Consider the following 17,617-nt stretch of genomic DNA (forward strand, 5'->3'; position numbering starts at 1 on the left):
TGTCCCAGACAGAGAGTTCCAACGATAAGCTGTGACTAATAAGCACTGTTAGACCTCTGCTCCAGATGTTGATCCAATCCCCTCTTGAAGCTGTCTGTGCTTGTAGCCACTGCCACCTCCTGTGGCAGTGAATTCCATGTGTTAATCATGCTTTGGGTAAAAAAGTACTTTCTTTTATCCATTCTAGCCCAACTGCTCAGCAATTTCATGGAATGTCCACAAGTTTTCATATTGTGAGAAAGGGAAAATAGTACTTCTTTCTCTACCTTCATAAAATTAGACTTCATAAGACCCGTATATGTAGATAAGAACATAAGAGAAGCCATGTTGGATCAGGCCAGTGCCCCATCCAGTCCAATATTCTATGTCACACAGTGGCCAAAACCCAGGTGCCGTCAGGAGGTCCACCAGTGGGGCCAGGACACTAGAAGCCCTCCCACTGTTGCCCCACCCAAGCACCAAGAATACAGAGCATCATTGCCGCAGACATAAAAACATAAGAGAAGCCATGTTTGGATCAGGCCAATGGCCCATCCACTCTAACACTCTGTGTCACATAAGAATATAAGAGAAGCCATGTTGGATCAGACCAATGGCCCATCCAGTCCAACACTCTGTGTCACATAAGAGAAGCCATGTTTGGATCAGGCCAATGGCCCATCCACTCTAACACTCTGTGTCACATAAGAACATAAGAGAAGCCATGTTGGATCAGACCAATGGCCCATCCAGTCCAACACTCTGTGTCACATAAGAACATAAGAGAAGCCATGTTGGATCAGGCCAGTGGCCCAGCCAGTCCAACATTCTGTGTCACATAAGAGAAGCCATGTTGGATCAGGCCAATGACCCATCCAGTCCAACACTCTGTGTCACACAGTGGCCAATATATGTCTGTGTGTATATATATAGATTTGCCTGCCTCAAAGTCAAGGGTTTTGTACCTTGGCTCTTGGGTCTGTTTTATTCACATAGAGAAGGCTCATCCAGCCATGTCCTCGTGTCACACGTATGTTTTGCTCGCAGCCGTCCTTCTCTATTCTCAGGTTCGAGTTCTGCGAACCTTCCTTCGTCACCGGCAACTGTTTGGAGCTGTCCCCGGAGTGCACTCAGTACGACCGCGTGTACTGCGGCGCCGGCGTCCAGAAGGAGCACGAAGATTACATGAAGAGCTTGCTGAAAGTCGGCGGGGTCCTGGTCATGCCGTTGGAGGAAAAGGTTCGTATGGAGACAGGCCCCTGGCCTGAGATTTCACTTTGGGATTCTCAGCGTGCTGCGTTTGGGATCGAAGGTCAGCGTGTGATGTGACATCGTGTTTAGCCTGGAGAGGAGGCAGCTGAGAGGCGATATGATCACCATCGTCAAGTACTTGAAGGGCTGTCGTATAGAGCAGCAGTGGCCAACGGTAGCTCTCCGGATGATTTTTTTTGCCTACAACTCCCATCAGCCCCAGCCATTGGCCATACTGGCTGGGGCTGATGGGAGTTGTAGGCACAAAACATCTGGAGAGCTACCGTTGGCCACCCCTGCTATAGAGGATGGGGTGGAATTGTTTTCTGTGGCTCCAGAAGGTCAGACCAGAACCAGTGGGTTGAAATTACACCAGAAGAGTTTCCAACTCAACATTAGGAAGAACTTCCTGACAGAGCGGTTCCTCGGTGGAACAGGTTTCTTCGGGAGGTGCTGGGCTCTCCTTCCTTGGAGGTTTTTAAACCGAGGCTAGATGGCCATCTGACTGCAATGAGGATCCTGTGAATTTAGGGGGAGGGATTTGTGAGTTTCCTGCATTGTGCAGGGGGTTGGACTAGATGAACCTTCCAACTCTATGATTCTAACTTTCTGACAGTTAGAGCAGTTCCTCAGTGGAACAGCCTTCCTCGGGAGGTGGTGAGCTCTGGAGGTTTCTAAACAGAGGCTAGATGGCCATCTGACAGCAATGCAGATCCTGTGAATTTAAGGGGAGGTGTTTGTGAGTTTCCTGCATTGTGCAGGGGGTTGGACTGGATGACCCTGGAGGTTCCTTCCAACTCAATAATTCTAGGGTATCTGTGAGGATAAAACAGAGGAGAACAATGTAAGCTGATTTGGGACCCCATGGTGGAGAAAGGCAGAGCACAAACAATTTAAATAAATATTTGGGTCTCACAGTAGATCTGGGGAGATCTGGGTTTGGATCACGGCCATGCCACAAAGCTCACAAGGACTCCCTCCTACCCCAGTAGTAATTTCAGGAGAGAATGGAAGAATGGGGAGAGTCAGGAAAACTCTGATGATTAAGCACTGCTGCTTTCCTTGTGCTAGACAAGATCCACAGGCAAGGGAGAAAGGGGGGGGGGGGGGGCAGCAAGTTATGACGAGAAGCCAACATGATTAGAATGCAAAGGACACACACAGATGGCTGATGCTATGGCGTATGAATCACGCCCGTATGTGTTGTTTCATTATGGATAAAAATTGTTCCAACATTCTGTCTGTTTGCCGCATTCTGAACTTCCACACTCAGAGGATGTTGAAGAAATTGAACATTATGTATTTTGTGGGGGGGGACCGGGTGGGGTAGTCTGCAATGCAGTGAAGCTCAGAACTGGGGTGAAGGGGCTGCAGGCTTTCCCTGTAGCCTGCTTGTGTCATGGCAAGCCATGTTGGCAGCAGCTGCTATGGTGGGACGGTCCTGCGTCTGCTAGCTGGCCCCGACCCTGCCCAGCCCTTCCCGGTATACCGACCTGGAAGGGCCATTCCACTTTTCTGCCTTAGGGTGTTTGCTGCCACCACTGTCCCTGTCTGGGCTCAGGACAGTCTCCTAACCTTTGGAGAGCCAGTTTGGTGTAGTGGTGAAGTGTGCAGACTCTTATCTGAGAGAACCGGGTTTGATTCCCCACTCCTCCACTTGCACCTGCTAGCATGGCCTTGGGTCAGCCATAGCTCTGGCAGAAGTTGTCCTTGAAAGGGCAGCTGCTGTGAGAGCCCTCTCCAGCCCCACCCACCTCACAGGGTGTCTGTTGTGGGGGAGGAAGATAAAGGAGATTGTAGGCCGCTCTCTGTCCATGAAAGGGCAGCTGCTGTGAGAGCCCTCTCAGCCCCACCCACCTCACAGGTGTCTGTTGTGGGGGATGAAGGGAAAGGAGATTGTAGGCCGCTCTCTGTCCATGAAAGGGCAGCTGCTGGGAGAGCCCTCTCAGCCCCACCCACCTCACAGGGTGTCTGTTGTGGGGGAGGAAGGGAAAGGAGATTGTAGGCCGCTCTCTGTCCATGAAAGGGCAGCTGCTGTGAGAGCCCTCTCAGCCCCACCCACCTCACAGAGTGTCTGTTGTGGGGGATGAAGGGAAAGGAGATTATAGGCCGCTCTCTGTCCATGAAAGGGCAGCTGCTGGGAGAGCCCTCTCAGCCCCACCCACCTCACAGGTGTCTGTTGTGGGGGATGAAGGGAAAGGAGATTATAGGCCGCTCTCTGTCCATGAAAGGGCAGCTGCTGGGAGAGCCCTCTCAGCCCCACCCACCTCACAGGTGTCTGTTGTGGGGGATGAAGGGAAAGGAGATTGTAGGCCGCTCTCTGTTCATGAAAGGGCAGCTGCTGGGAGAGCCCACTCCAGCCCCCACCCACCTCACAGGGTGTCTGTTGTGGGGGAGGAAGGGAAAGGAGATTGTGAGCCGCTCTGAGACTCTTCGGAGTGGAGGGCGGGATATAAATCCAATATCTCCATCTACCTCACAGGGTGTCTGTTGTGGGGAAGGAAGGGAAAGGAGATTATGAGCCGCTCTGAGACTCTGCAGAGTGGAGGGCGGGATATAAATCCAATATCTTCATCTACCTCACAGGGTGTCTGTTGTGGGGAAGGAAGGGAAAGGAGATTATAGGCCGTTCTGAGACTCTGTCCTTTTTATTGTATAAACAATTTTTATTAGTAACATATGGTAGTAGAACTATATCTACAACTTATAAAAAGCTTAAGATAAAAAAAAAAACATCATTCTACCCCACATCTTACTTTTCTCCCACCCCTCCACCCAATAATTGACCCCCGCCAGTGTTATTTTTTTTTAAAAAAAACAAATATTAAAGGTACCTTTAACTATCAAGAAAAAACAAAAATTGATTAAGAAAAAGATCCCCCGGAGTGGAGAGCGGGATATAAATCCAATATCATCTTCTTCTTCTTAACCTCCCTCTGGACTCACTAGGAACCCTGCTCAGGACTTCCCATGGAACGACGGGGCTCCCCTGGAGAGTTGGCAGCCAGCCGCTGTGCCACTTCACCCTAGGGATTCTCCAACCCACTCCTAGTGTTCCAAGCGGTTGGGGGAACTAGGTGGTACAGAGGGACTCCACTTTAAACAAACAACATTTATTCAAAGTATTTAACTCTGGACCTCACCTGGAGTCTTGTGTTCAGTTTTGGGCACTACATTTTAAGAAGGATATAGACAAGCTGGAACGGGTCCAGAGGAGGGCGATGAAGATGGTGAGGGGTCTGGAGACCAAGTCCTATGAGGAAAGGTTGAAGGAGCTGGGGATGTTTAGCCTGGAGAAGAGGCAGCTGAGAGGTGATATGATCACCATCTTCAAGTCCTTGAAAGCCTGTTATCTAGAGGATGGTGTGGAATTGTTTTCTGTGGCCCTGGAAGGTAGGACCAGAACCAATGGGTTGAAATTAAATCAAAAGAGTTTCCGGCTCAACATTAGGAAGAACTTCCTGACCGTTAGAGCGATTCCTCAGTGGAACAGGCTTCCTTGGGAGGTGGTGGGCTCTCCTTCCTTGGAGATTTTTCAACAGAGGCTAGAGGGCCATCTGACAGCAATGAAGATCCTGTGAATTTAGGGGGAAGGGTTTGTGAGTTTCCTGCATTGCACAGAGGGTTGGACTAGATGACCCTAGAGGTCCCTTCCAACTCTATGATTCTATGAACTATTGACAGGCATTTTTAAAAAGTGAACAGAAGAAACAAATCATAGCAGGGGGGGAAACGCTCCTTCTCTCCCTGTTGTAATACTTGCCCTAACTGGATGGCATGCAGGACAGGCACCTTACTTGGAGTGTTGCAAGCCTGACCTGACCCTCCTGAGTCTGAACTCCAAGACTGGACTCAACTGACTGCCAGCTTCCTCTGACAACTTTAACTAACTGTTTTCCCACCCAAAATCTCCAATACAAAATCCAGTTCCCACCCAGGAACTGGTCTACCCTCCTGCGGCCTTCTGGGAGACCAGCTTGAAAGACTTCCTGTCTCTCTAGGAGGCCTCCTTAGAATTGCTGCTTTCAGACAGGAGGTGAGGGGGAGGGAGGAAGAGGGGAGGGACAGTGGCTCAGTGGTAGAGCATCTGCTTAGTAAGCAAAGGGTTCCAGGTTCAATCCCCGGCATCTCCAACTAAAAGGGTCCAGGCAAGTAGGTGTGAAAAACCTCAGCTTGAGACCCTGGAGAGCCGCTGCCAGTCTGAGTAGACAATACTGACTTTGATGGGTCAAGGGTCTGATTCAGTATAAGGCAGTTTCATATGTTCATATGACCCCATTTTAGGCCTGTATTTAACTGGAGGCCCCAAAGCCTGCCTCCAGTTAAACACAGGCCTAAAATGGCATTTCTCCACAGCTGCCATTTCCAGCCTCTCTAGTTTGAGTGGGGGGAAAAACTCAAGATGGTGCTACAGCAGACACTCATTTCCCCTAAAGCAGGGGTCCCCGACCACTGGGCCGTGGACCAGTACCGGTCCATGGCCTGCTAGCAGCTGGGCCACGGAGCGAGGCAAAGCAGCCCTGGACTAAAGAGGTGACATGGCCTCGCTCCAAGACTGCCTCCCCTTGCAGGGAAGGCAGCCTCGTAGCGAGGCCACACCACCTCTTTCGTCCACCCGGGTCCCGAGCCGGCAGACGGGGCAGCACTGCTGTGACCTTAGCCTACCCCTCATTTATAGACCTCCACCGATCAGCTGATCAGCGGGGGGGGTCTTTAAATGGGAGAGGCAGGCAGAAACAGGCTGAGTCTACCCACCCCATTTAAAGACCCCCCATGGGGGGCAGGGATGTTGTGTGGGCGGGGAGGCAGCCTGAGGTGGCAAAAACCCCAGCACCGCCCTCCCCCATCGGTCCGTGGAAAAATTGTCTTCCGCGAAACCAGTCTCTGGTGCCAAAAAGGTTGGAGGCCACTGCCCTAGAGGGCTCTGTCTCGGGGGTGGGGGGAGATGACTTGTCCTTGGCACAGAGAAATCAACTCCTCTAGGCACCTGTGTGATCTTGAATATTTTTCTCTGACAAAGAGGAAAGCAACATCAGGGCCCTGCGGGACCTGCCACAGTTCCGCCGGGCCTGTAAGACCGAACTATTTAAGCTTGCCTTCAATAGTTAAGGGGAGGTGGCAAATGTCCCACAGCGCTGACAGTCCCACTGGACAAATCTGGATATTCAGAAACATCGACGTGCATCTTGGATTTTACGGTTAAAATGTGTGGGTTGATTTTATTGTATATTGTTTTTTAATATTCTGTGTGGTTTTTAACCGTTGTTAGCCGCCCTGAGCCCATTAGGGAAGGGCGGGATATAAATTTGATAAAATAACATAAAAATAACAAACAGGCCTCGTTTTGGGCAGGAGCTCACAGGAGCGGAACCTCTAAATTTTATTATGCTCTTTCTTAACCTTCCCCCCTCCCCAAATACTTGCTCCTGGGCTCCAGGGTTCAAACCCCCTGTGGGAATTTTGCTGAACTCTACGATTTGACAAACTTTCTAATATTTTTCCCCACAAAAAAAAATGGGGAAACAACCAAAACACATAAAGCAAACAGATGGAAATCTTCATCATGCCACTGTGGCTACATAGGAGAAAGGAATTTTAAAAAAGGTGCGATGGTAGTAAGATTTTATTATGACAAGTCTAATTCAAGAAGATAATGATGATGAAGATATTGGATTTATATCCCGCCCTCCACTCCGAAGAGTCTCAGAGCGGCTCACAATCTCCTTTCCCTTCCCCCCCCCCCCCACAACAGACACCCTGTGAGGTAAATGAAGATATTGGATTTATATCCCGCCCTCCACTCCGAAGAGTCTCAGAGCGGCTCACAATCTCCTTTCCCTTCCTCCCCCACAACAGACACCCTGTGAGGTTGATGAAGATATTGGATTTATATCCCACCCTCCACTCCGAAGAGTCTCAGAGCGGCTCACAATCTCCTTTACCTTCCCCTCCCCACAACAGACACCCTGTGAGGTAGATGAAGATATTGGATTTATATCCTGCCCTCCACTCTGAAGAGTCTCAGAGGGGCTCACAATCTCCTTTCCCTTCCTCCCCCACAACAGACACCCTGTGAGGTTGATGGATATTGGATTTATATCCCACCCTCCGCTCCGAAGAGTCTCAGAGCGGCTCACAATCTCCTTTACCTTCCTCCCCCACAACAGACACCCTGTGAGGTGGTTGGGGCTGGAGAGGGCTCTCCCTGCAGCTGCTCTTTCAAGGACAACCTCTGCCAGGGCTATGGCTAACCCAAGGCCATTCCAGCAGGTGCAAGTGGAGGAGTGGGAAATCAAACCCGGTTCTCCCAAATAAGAGTCCGCACACTTATCCACCACACCAAACTGGCATTTGAAGGTAGATGCTGAGCTGATATAATTTAATGCACTTGCCGGTGACTTCAGGGATGTGTAGTGTATGCAAATGAGTTGTGCTAATGAGCGCCGGCACCTCTTTTTCTACAAAATGTCCCCTGGCAACAAGCAAATAGTAGCCCCGTGGCACAGAGTGGTAGAGCTGCAGTAGTGCAGTCGGAGCCCTCTGGACGCAACCTGAGTTCTATCCCAGCGGAAGCTGGTTCAGGTAGCCGGCTCAAGGTTGACTCCACCTTCCATCCTTCCAAGGTCGGTAAAATGAGTACCCAGCTTGCTGGGGGGAAAGTGTCGAGGACTGGGGAAGGCAATGGCAAACCACCCCGTAAAAAAAAGTCTGCCGTGAAAACATTGTGAGAGCAACGTCACCCCAGAGTCGAAAACGACTGGTGAACATATGAAGCTGCCTTCTACTGAATCAGACCCTGGGTCCATCAAAGTCAGTATTGTCTTCTCAGACTGGCAGCGGCTCTCCAGGGTCTCAAGCTGAGGTTTTTCACACCTATTTGCCTGGACCCTTTTTTGGAGATGCCGGGGATTGAACCTGGGACCTTCTGCTTACCAAGCAGATGCTCTACCACTGAGCCACCGTCGGTAAATACTGTAAAGACTGGTGCTTGCCCAGGGGACTACCTTTACCTTTTTAACAAACAAATACTATATTACACAGAAGTGATTAAAATGTGGAATTCGCTGCCAGAGGGTATGGTGATGGCCACAGAAATAAATAGCTTCCGAAGGTGATTAGGTAGATTCACGGAGAAGTCTGCCAGTGGCTACTAGTCACGGGGACTGAGGGGAACCTCCACGTTCAGAGTCACGAAGCCTCTGAATCCCAGAGGCAGGAGGCAACATTAGGGGAAGACCTCAGCCTCTGTGCTCAGTTGTGGGCCCTCCAAAAGAACTGGCTGGCTGCTGCGTGAGATAGGATGCTGGACTAGATGGACTGCTGCTCTTCCGTTCTTATGTCTTACCATTCGTCTTCTCCAAACCCCCCAGCCTGTGAGACTGCAGGCATTTTCTTTAATGCGTTGTATGGATTTGGCTTAGAAAAAAATTCCACAGGGCTGCCGTAACCGACTTAAGAGACCTTAATTTTTGCAACAAGCCTTGAATTCAGCAGGAGCTCACAGGAGCACAGCTCCTGAACCTTTCTGAGGGTTCCCCCTCCTCCTCCCCACCGTGTCCGTCGAATAGTAGGTGCAGCTGTATAACAATCCCTGGATGAGCTCCACCACCTCTTTTTCCACAAAACGACCCCTGATTTGCAACGTTGGTCAAGGAACGCCTTCAGACGAACTGATTGAAACAGCATGCAGATTTTCTTTGGTTGTAGCATATGATTGGATTACTCTGTTGCAAAAACTGCCAATTGAAGCCTCACTCAGCAGTTTCCACCTTGTTGCGCTGGCGATCTTCATTGTGTAGCTTTTTTTCTGCATCGGGCACAATTTCTGCACTCTTTTCCCACATTATAGTTCGAACCCGCTGCCCAATTAACTCTCTCGAGCAGCCAGCGTTGGGCTTCAGGTGATCTTACTGAACTTGGCCATTTGGTTCCCTCTCTGTTCCCCTGAGTTGCGGCTTCCCTTTAGGGCAAGAAAGAGCCCCGTGGCACAGAGTGCTAAAGCTGCAGTCCAAGCTCTCTGCTCACAACCTGAGTTCGATCCCGGCAGAAGCTGGGTTCAGGTAGCCAGCTCCAGGTTGACTCAGCCTTCCATCCTTCTGAGGTTGGTAAAATGAGCAGCCAGCTTGCTGGGGGGGGGGAAGTGTAAAAGACTGGGGAAGGCAATGGCAAACCACCCCGTAAAAAGTCTGCCACGAAAACATTGTGAAAGCAACGTCACCTCAGAGTCGGAAACGACTGGTGCTTGCACAGGGGACCGTTCCTTTCCTTTCATTTGGACAACGGCGCTGACTTCAAGCTCCCACTTCTCTTGTGTGTTTTCCTTTCCAATGGGACCCGCTTGAACAGATTTCCAGCCCCTCTCTTTGCAGTGCCTACTTAGGATGACAGTGGAATGCAGGGCTTTTTTGGTGGCAGCAGCTCCTTTGCATATTAGGCCACACCTCCCTGGTGTAGCCAATCCTCCAAGCGCTTAAAGGCTCTCCGTACAGTCTGCTGTGAAAACGTTGCGATGTGACGTCACCCCAGAATCGGAAAGGACTGGAGCTTGCACCTTTACCTTTTTTAGGGCAAGAACAAACCTTGCCAACCAATATGCCTCTTCGCTTACATTTTTTATTTGGGGGATGCTGAAAAAAGAGGTTCGTTGGAGAGGTGGTGTGCAGTGGAGTGACACTGGGTGGAAAGGCCTTTGGCTGTCTCGTCTGGGGAAAAATACAGGGAACAGAATGGGAACAATAAAATCGATGATGTCTTATGCTCGATTCTGCAAAACCGTTCACATTCATCCGCGATATTAGAGCATATCCCTGTAAAGGAATCCCTAAAAGCGGCCAAGATGGCTTCCTTTTTTCTCAGGGCTGGTAGTCCGTTTTGAGGAGCCTCACGGTGCAGAGCGGTGAAGCTTAAGTACTGCAGTCCGAGGTCTCTGCTTACGACCTGAGTTCAATCCCAGCAGAAGCTGGGTTCAGGTAGCCGGCTCAAGGTCGACTCAGCCTTCCATCCTTCCGAGGTCGGAAAAATGAGTACCCAGCTTGCTGGGGGGGGACATAGGAACATAACAGAAGCCATGTTGGATCAGGCCAATGGCCCATCCAATCCAATAAGAACATAAGAGAAGCCCTGTTGGATCAGGCCAGTGGCCCATCCAGTCCAACACTCTGTGTCACATAAGAGAAGCCCTGTTGGATCAGGCCAGTGGCCCATCCAGTCCAACACTCTGTGTCACATAAGAACATAAGAGAAGCCCTGTTGGATCAGGCCAGTGGCCCCTCCAGTCCAACACTCTGTGTCACATAAGAGAAGCCCTGTTGGATCAGGCCAGTGGCCCATCCAGTCCAACACTCTGTGTCACATAAGAGAAGCCCTGTTGGATCAGGCCAGTGGCCCATCCAGTCCAACACTCTGTGTCACATAAGAGAAGCCCTGTTGGATCAGGCCAGTGGCCCATCCAGTCCAACACTCTGTGTCACATAAGAACATAAAAGAAGCCATGTTGGATCAGGCCAGTGGCCCATCCAGTCCAACACTCTGTGTCACATAAGAACATAAGAGAAGCCCTGTTGGATCAGGCCAGTGGACCATCCATTCCAACACTCTGTGTCACATAAGAACATAAGAGAAGCCCTGTTGGATCAGGCCAATGGCCCATCCAGTCCAACACTCTGTGTCACATAAGAACATAAGAGAAGCCCTGTTGGATCAGGCCAGTGGCCCATCCAGTCCAACACTCTGTGTCACATAAGAACATAAGAGAAGCCATGTTGGATCAGGCCAGTGGCCCATCCTGTCCAACACTCTGTGTCACATAAGAACATAAGAGAAGCCCTGTTGGATCAGGCCAATGGCCCATCCAGTCCAACACTCTGTGTCACATAAGAACATAAGAGAAGCCCTGTTGGATCAGGCCAGTGGCCCATCCAGTCCAACACTCTGTGTCACGCAGTGGCCAAAAAACGCAAATGCCGTCAGGAAGTTCACCAGTGTAGATGACTGGGGAAGGCAATGGCAAACCACCTAGTAAAAAAAAGTCTGCCGTGAAAACGTCATGATGCGATGTCACCCCAGAGTCGGAAATGACTGGTGCTTGCATAGGGGACTACATTTACTTTTTTTTTTAAGACCATCTTGATTGGATAACTTGTGTGGCTTCATTTTGAGTGTTTATGTTCCAATGCAGCTAACTAAGATCACCCGAACGGGCCCTTCCGCCTGGGAGACCAAGAAGATTCTAGCAGTTTCCTTTGCTCCGCTGATCCAGCCCAACCATGCAGATTCGGGGAAATCAAAGCTTGTCCACTTACGTAAGTCTGCCTGTACTGTAAATAAAACTTCTCTACTGCCATTGTTTTGGGACAGGCTGTATGCGTAGCCCCTAGCCTCAAAGTTTCTAGCCAGTGGCCTGCAGTATCTACTTTCAGGAGGGGGCGGTCTTGTTATTAAGAAACCACAGACCAGTTGGCACAGTTTAGTTGCACCGTGGACAGAGTTCTTTGGCGTGGAGTTTGGTGTGGAGAGCCAGTTTGGTGTAATGGTTAAGTGCGCAGACTCTTATATGAACATATGAAGCTGCTTTATACTGAATCAGACCCCTGGTCCATCAAAGTCAGTATTGTCTTCTCAGACTGGCAGCGGCTCTCCAGGATCTCAAGCTGAGGTTTTTCACACCTATTTGCCTGGACCCTTTTTTGGAGATGCCAGGGATTGAACCTGGGACCTTCTGCTTCCCAAGAAGATGCTCTACCACTGAGCCACCGTTCCTCTCCTCTGGGAGAACTGGGTTTGATTCCCCATTCCTCCACTTGCAGCTGCTGGCATGGCCTTGGGTCAGCCACAGCTCTCGCAGGAGTTGTCCTTAAAAAGGCAGCTGCTGTTAGAGCTCTCTCAGCCCCACCCACCTCACAGGGTGTCTGTTGTGGGGGAGGAAGGTAAAGGAGATTGTGAGCCGCTCTGAGACTCTTTGGAGTGGAGGGCGGGATATAAATCCAATATCTTCTTATCTTCATCTTCTTTTGATTTAATCAAATTAAAAGCCACCCAGAGTCCGTATATAGAGTGGGCAGCATACAAATTTAAGGTAAATAAAATAAATAAATAAATAAAAATAAAAGTATATCTTGCTTTCACTTTTAAAAAAATGTACACAGGATAGTTTACAACAATAAATCATAAAAATAAGAAGATAAAATAAATGTATCAGTGGCTACTAGCACCCCACAATTGAAAGACCCGCAGGCTATCTTTCCAGATCAAAACTACAATTTTTATGTATTTATTAATGTTATATTTATATCCCGCCCTTTCTGTACAGACTCAAGGCGGCTAACAGCATAAAATAGACAGCAAACAAAAACAATATTAAAACAATAAAACAATCAGATAAATGACAATGGTGCTACTTCAGGAGGGTCATGCAATGTTTTCTTTCTCACGCGCACAGATCCTGGGCAGTTAGTAATAAAAGCGCTGTGGATCCAGATGTGGTGGCAGCCCTCTCCCATTAGATGTTCTATGCTAGGGGTGGCCAACAGTAGTTCTCCAGATGTTTTTTGCCTACAACTCCCATCAGCCCCAGCCAGCATGGCCAATGACTGGGGCTGATGGGAGTGGTAGGCAAAAAACATCTGGAGAGCTACCATTGGCCACCCTTGTTATATGCCATCCGAAATAGTTCAGTCTTGCAGGCCCTGCGGAACTGCGATAAATCCCGCAGGGCCCTGATGGCTTCTGGGAGGGTGTTCCAAAGTATTGGGGCCACAACCGAGAAGGCTCTTGCTCTGGTGGAGTTGAGCCCAGCCTCCTTTAGCCAAAAGATTTTGAGAGCTTGATTGCCGTGCTCTCTGGGGAACATGTGGGGCAAGACGGTCCCGCAGATAGGTAGGTCGTAGGCCATATAGGGCTTTGAAGGTTAATACCAGGACCTTGAAACGGATTCGGTACGCGACAGGCAGCCAGTGCAGCGCTCTCAGCACAGGCTGAATGTGCTCCTGACGAGGAAGCCCCATTAGTAGCCTGGCTGCAGCATTCTGCACCAGCTGCAGCTTCCGAATCTGAGTGAAGGGCATCATCCGCCACCATCTCCCCCCCACCCTCCCATCTTCTCCTCCTGCCTTTTTCAGCACCAGTGATGGTCCGTAGCCTCCAAGATCTGGCCCGGATCTCCATCCGGAGCACCATTAAGAAGCTGATCCACCAAGAGACGGCTGGCCGGAACGGAAACGGGCTCCGGAACCCACCCCGGTTCAAGCGAAGGCGCGTCCGCCGGCGCCGCATGGAAACGATCGTCTTCTTGGACAAAGAGGTCTTTGCCAGCCGGATCTCCAACCCTTCTGATGACAACAACTGCGAGGAGCTGGAGGAGGAAAGCCGGGAGGAGGCAGAGAAGGTCGTCCCTGAACTGAAGCCCGACCCTCCCATAAATGTGCTGAGAGAGAGGGTGCTTAGCCTGCCTTTGCCCGACCCGCTGAAATATTACCTGCTTTATTACAGAGAGAAATAAAGTTGTCACAAAAACGAGAGGGTAGGCGGGACAGCAGAACACTCAGTAGGGCTTGACAGACGTACACCCCTTGCTTGCATGGTGGTAAGCCGGCCAGGGAACGTGGCTGCCGTGTACTTTTAAAACCGTGATAGCGTGTTTGTTTTTTTCCAGACCCCCTTCCCTTGGTTTGTGTGCGCCAGTCTTTGTCCTGCAGCTGAGCTTCCTCGGGTGGGGGTGGGGACAGGCTAGCTGCAAAGTGCCCTGACGTGAGGATATCGTTTGGTGGGGGGGGGGAGGTCCGATAAAAGAAACCAAACCCAAAATACCCCCCCTATCTTTGCTGAGACATCTGTGGATCTCTCAACTGTGTTTTTGTAGCCAACCGCAGTTGTCAGAACGAGCGTGCGGCAATTCAGCAGCATTCGACCCGGGAAGCGGAGTCTCTTCCCAGTGCCTACAGAAAAGCACAATATTAGCGAGTCGTACCAGAGTCGGGAGGTTTGGGCATATGCCAAATGCCCAATTAAACCTTTTAAAAACAAGGGCATCGGCTTAGAGAAAATATGAAGGATAACAGTCCCTTAAAGCATCAATGGTATTTGGTTTTGGTTTTTTCAACCCTCTTTAGGATAATTCCCGATCGATACGTGTCCGGGAAAAGCTACGCGAGGTTCTAAAGCAAGCAGTGGCTGAGCCTTTCCCCTTTGGGATCAGTCGTCCAAAAATTTGTTTGATTCCTCCATTTGGTGACCCCCCCCCCTATTGTCTGAAGTCTAGGCAGAGAAGCCTAAGGGAAGAAGCCACAGGGCCAGTTCTTCGAACGGCAGCAGCCGTCTTTGTGGGTCTGTTGCGTGAGCACCGCAGCGGCCATGTAGCATGGACAATTGTGGATATATATCTGTGGGAATGCCAAGTTATTTCTGGACAGGCAGATTCTGTTTTCTCAGCAGATGCCCAGAAACTGGAATCGAAAACACCAAGTTTAAACGATTGGATGTGCAGTCTTGGGGCCGATGCTATGGGCCGGAGCACTGGAAACCTCTTTTTTTGTGTGGAGAAAAGATCTGTAATTATAGGCTAATTTCAGCTTAGTTTGATTCCTCTTCCCCCCCTTTAAACTTCTACATAGATACTTTAAAACTTTTTTTTATTTTTTAAGATGAGCAAACAGAGAAATGTTGGATTGTTCTGTGGAACATCCATTTGAATCCTTCCTTGGATACTGGTAAATCGTTTTTAGCCTGGGAATTTGTAATAGGGGGAGAGAGAGAGAGGAGGAGAGATCTTTCTGAAGTTCACAGGTTTTCCTCGCCTTGGAAACACCGAGAGGGGAAAAAAATTCAAAGGTTCCAAAATGCCAGTTTCTATACATGGGAAGCAATGACTCCATTGGAAATACTCCATTGGGGTTTTAACTTTCCATCTCGTTTCGTTCCCTGTGCTTGCCAGTGAAGGTCATCCTCTGTTAGAACCTGTCAGGTCTCTCCTATCCATGTGTGTAAATCCATCTCTAAGGATACAGGGGCATACATCGTGGCCTCACCAGGCAGGGCCACCGCATGCCACGGTGCGCCAGAAGCACAGCAATCTTTTGTTTATTTTGTGGTTTGCTTGGAGCTACACCTAACATCCCAGGAGATGGATGAAGAAAAGGGCTCCATGTAATACTTCCTCTTCACCATCATCTCAGCTTTGGCCGAGTCAGCCCAGACTAATAGTCTTGTCATCCTCAGATCCCACTTCTGTACCAACGGGTTCCAAATGAATTTTCTCTTGTCAAGTCAAAAAAGCCGCAGGACGCCGCTGTCTTTTCAAACTCGTAACGTACCATTTTGGCCTCCTAGGAACGATGCTTGAAACTTCCAGAACCTTCTAACACTGTATGAAGCATCTTAGTACCAAGGTGGACTTGATGGTTCGTCTGGCTTGGAATTTTCTGCTTTATTTGGCAATAATTTTCCAAAGTCTAACCTGGTATTCACTTCTCCAGTGGTATGAGCCGGGTTGGGTTTTTTTCCCCCTTCTTAAGATTGCCACCGAGTAATTTGTAGGTGAAGCTACCGACTTGTCATCCTTGAATTCAAGTTTGGTTTTTCTCAAATAACTAGTTGGATTTTAGATATCTGTAGAAATTGTCTTAGTTGTGGGAGTGCTTAACTTCTCTTTCCCCTCTACATTATCCAGGACGTTTAGTGAACGTGTTTCCTACAATCCGTTTACGCCCACTTTCATTAAAACCGGTTTTTTGTGGATTGAAATCGATCTCCCCTTTTTTTAATTTGTTCCAAAGAGAACGCATACGAGCGAACGGTGATCCAGCTTAGTTGTCCAGTCATCGAAACGCACGCGAAAAGGTAGCATTTGTGCGCTTGTGTCTGTGCCCCGCACAACATGTGAAATAAGTTAGACTGTAGCAGTGTGTCAGAAGGGGAGATTTCTCAGTATTCCTACACACCAGCATTTATACACTCTTTAATCTAGTCAGTGGCTGTTCTTGGTAAACTAATTGTACCTGTCAAGGTTATTTTTTTTTAATGTGAAGTCTGTAAACTCCTTCCTTTCCTCACCCATCAATTGTGTATTTTTTTTTGCAGTTCACATTGTCTCCATTTTTTTCAGCCTCGCGTGGTTATTTCATAGCTTTCCATAGGCTCGCCGAGTCGCCCGCGTGCAGAAAAATTACTCTCCTCCGTAGGTTTCACTTCAATACGGTAAACTGAAGATGTACATATCTGTAGAAATGAAGGTGAGGGGAAACCGCTATCCAAGGCATGGAGAAACAGCAAATGCAAATGATTTTTTTAAAAATAAATGCAGATTTTATCGGCGTGTCAATAAATATGTTTCCATTTCAGGTGTGCTTGAGTATTACCTGTGCTAACTGATGAGATCTCATATGAATGAATAAGTGGGATTACATTGTTTGGACAGGAATTTTCGAGGTCTGGTCATCCAAGCAAGGGAACTGCTTCTAGTAGGGAAGCCCTAAATTAACAGGGGTGTCAGACATGCAGTTTGGGGGCCGAATCAGGCCTCCGGAGGGCTCCTATCAGGCCCCCAAGCAACTGGCTGTCATTTGCTTCCTTCTCCCTCTTGCTTCCTTCTGCATCACAGCTTGCTTTGCCAGGCTTGCTCAATCGCACAGGAGCTACAGAGCAAAAGCTCTCTTTTTCCCATTGGCCTGAAGCTCTTCTCTTTGGGGAGGAAGGGGGGGCAGGGAGAGCTTGCTTTGCCAGGCTCTCCCAATCACACAGCAGAGCTACTGAGCCAAGCCTCTCTTTCTTTTATTGGCTGAGGCTCCCCCTCCCCAGTTCCCTGAGGAAGGAAGGAAAGAGCCAGAGCTTCCTTTGCCCAGTTCCCTGGATCCCATGGGAGAAATACAAAAAACCCCCATCTTTAAGACCAATAAGTGCTACAGGCCCATAGAGAGAAGAAGGAAGAAAGAGCTGTGTGCAACAGAAAAAAAAATTCTCCCCAAAGTAAACCTTCAGGGAACTAAATTATCTTGAGAGATCTCCAGGTTTTTTCTTTACCTGTTGCTGGGCACGATCGTTTCCTTTGCAGGATTTTTAAAGTGCCCTTCACTCCACCGCGTAGATAATTGCTGTAAGAAGTGGAGTCACGCTGACCAGCCCATTAACATGTGGCCTGCCAGCATCCACCAAAAAGGCAAATTGCTTTATGCCACAAAACGCAGTTTCGGGACATGAAAAACTACAAACAGATTTCAGTCCTTTCCCTCCAGAAGTCCAAGGCCCTCCCATGAAGTAATTTTGTAGCGTGCAATGGATGCACAGTTGCCTTCTCTTTAAATGCGCGTTCAGTGGTAATACGGGAATGACGGTCATTTTGGAACACCACCACCGTTGTCGCTGGATCGATGCCTGCGTACATGCTGCATTCCTGAGT

At 49.1% G+C, this 17,617-nt stretch overlaps 1 protein-coding gene across 2 annotated transcripts in view; it reads left to right on the top strand.

The window, feature by feature from the left end:
* Positions 1–16,562, top strand: part of PCMTD2 (protein-L-isoaspartate (D-aspartate) O-methyltransferase domain containing 2) — a 50,192-nt gene extending 33,630 nt beyond the window's left edge. For both annotated transcript variants that reach the window (XM_060230609.1, XM_060230610.1), the window contains exons 4-6: positions 1,047–1,218; positions 11,408–11,531; positions 13,347–16,562. In XM_060230609.1, coding sequence (XP_060086592.1) covers positions 1,047–1,218; positions 11,408–11,531; positions 13,347–13,726 — 676 coding nt within the window. In that variant the 3' untranslated portion in view covers positions 13,727–16,562. The remainder of the gene's footprint in view (positions 1–1,046; positions 1,219–11,407; positions 11,532–13,346) is intronic.
* The last annotated feature ends 1,055 nt before the right edge of the window (positions 16,563–17,617 follow it).

Source organism: Heteronotia binoei, chromosome 2 (genome assembly GCF_032191835.1).
Source record: "Heteronotia binoei isolate CCM8104 ecotype False Entrance Well chromosome 2, APGP_CSIRO_Hbin_v1, whole genome shotgun sequence".
Taxonomy (NCBI): domain Eukaryota; kingdom Metazoa; phylum Chordata; class Lepidosauria; order Squamata; family Gekkonidae; genus Heteronotia; species Heteronotia binoei.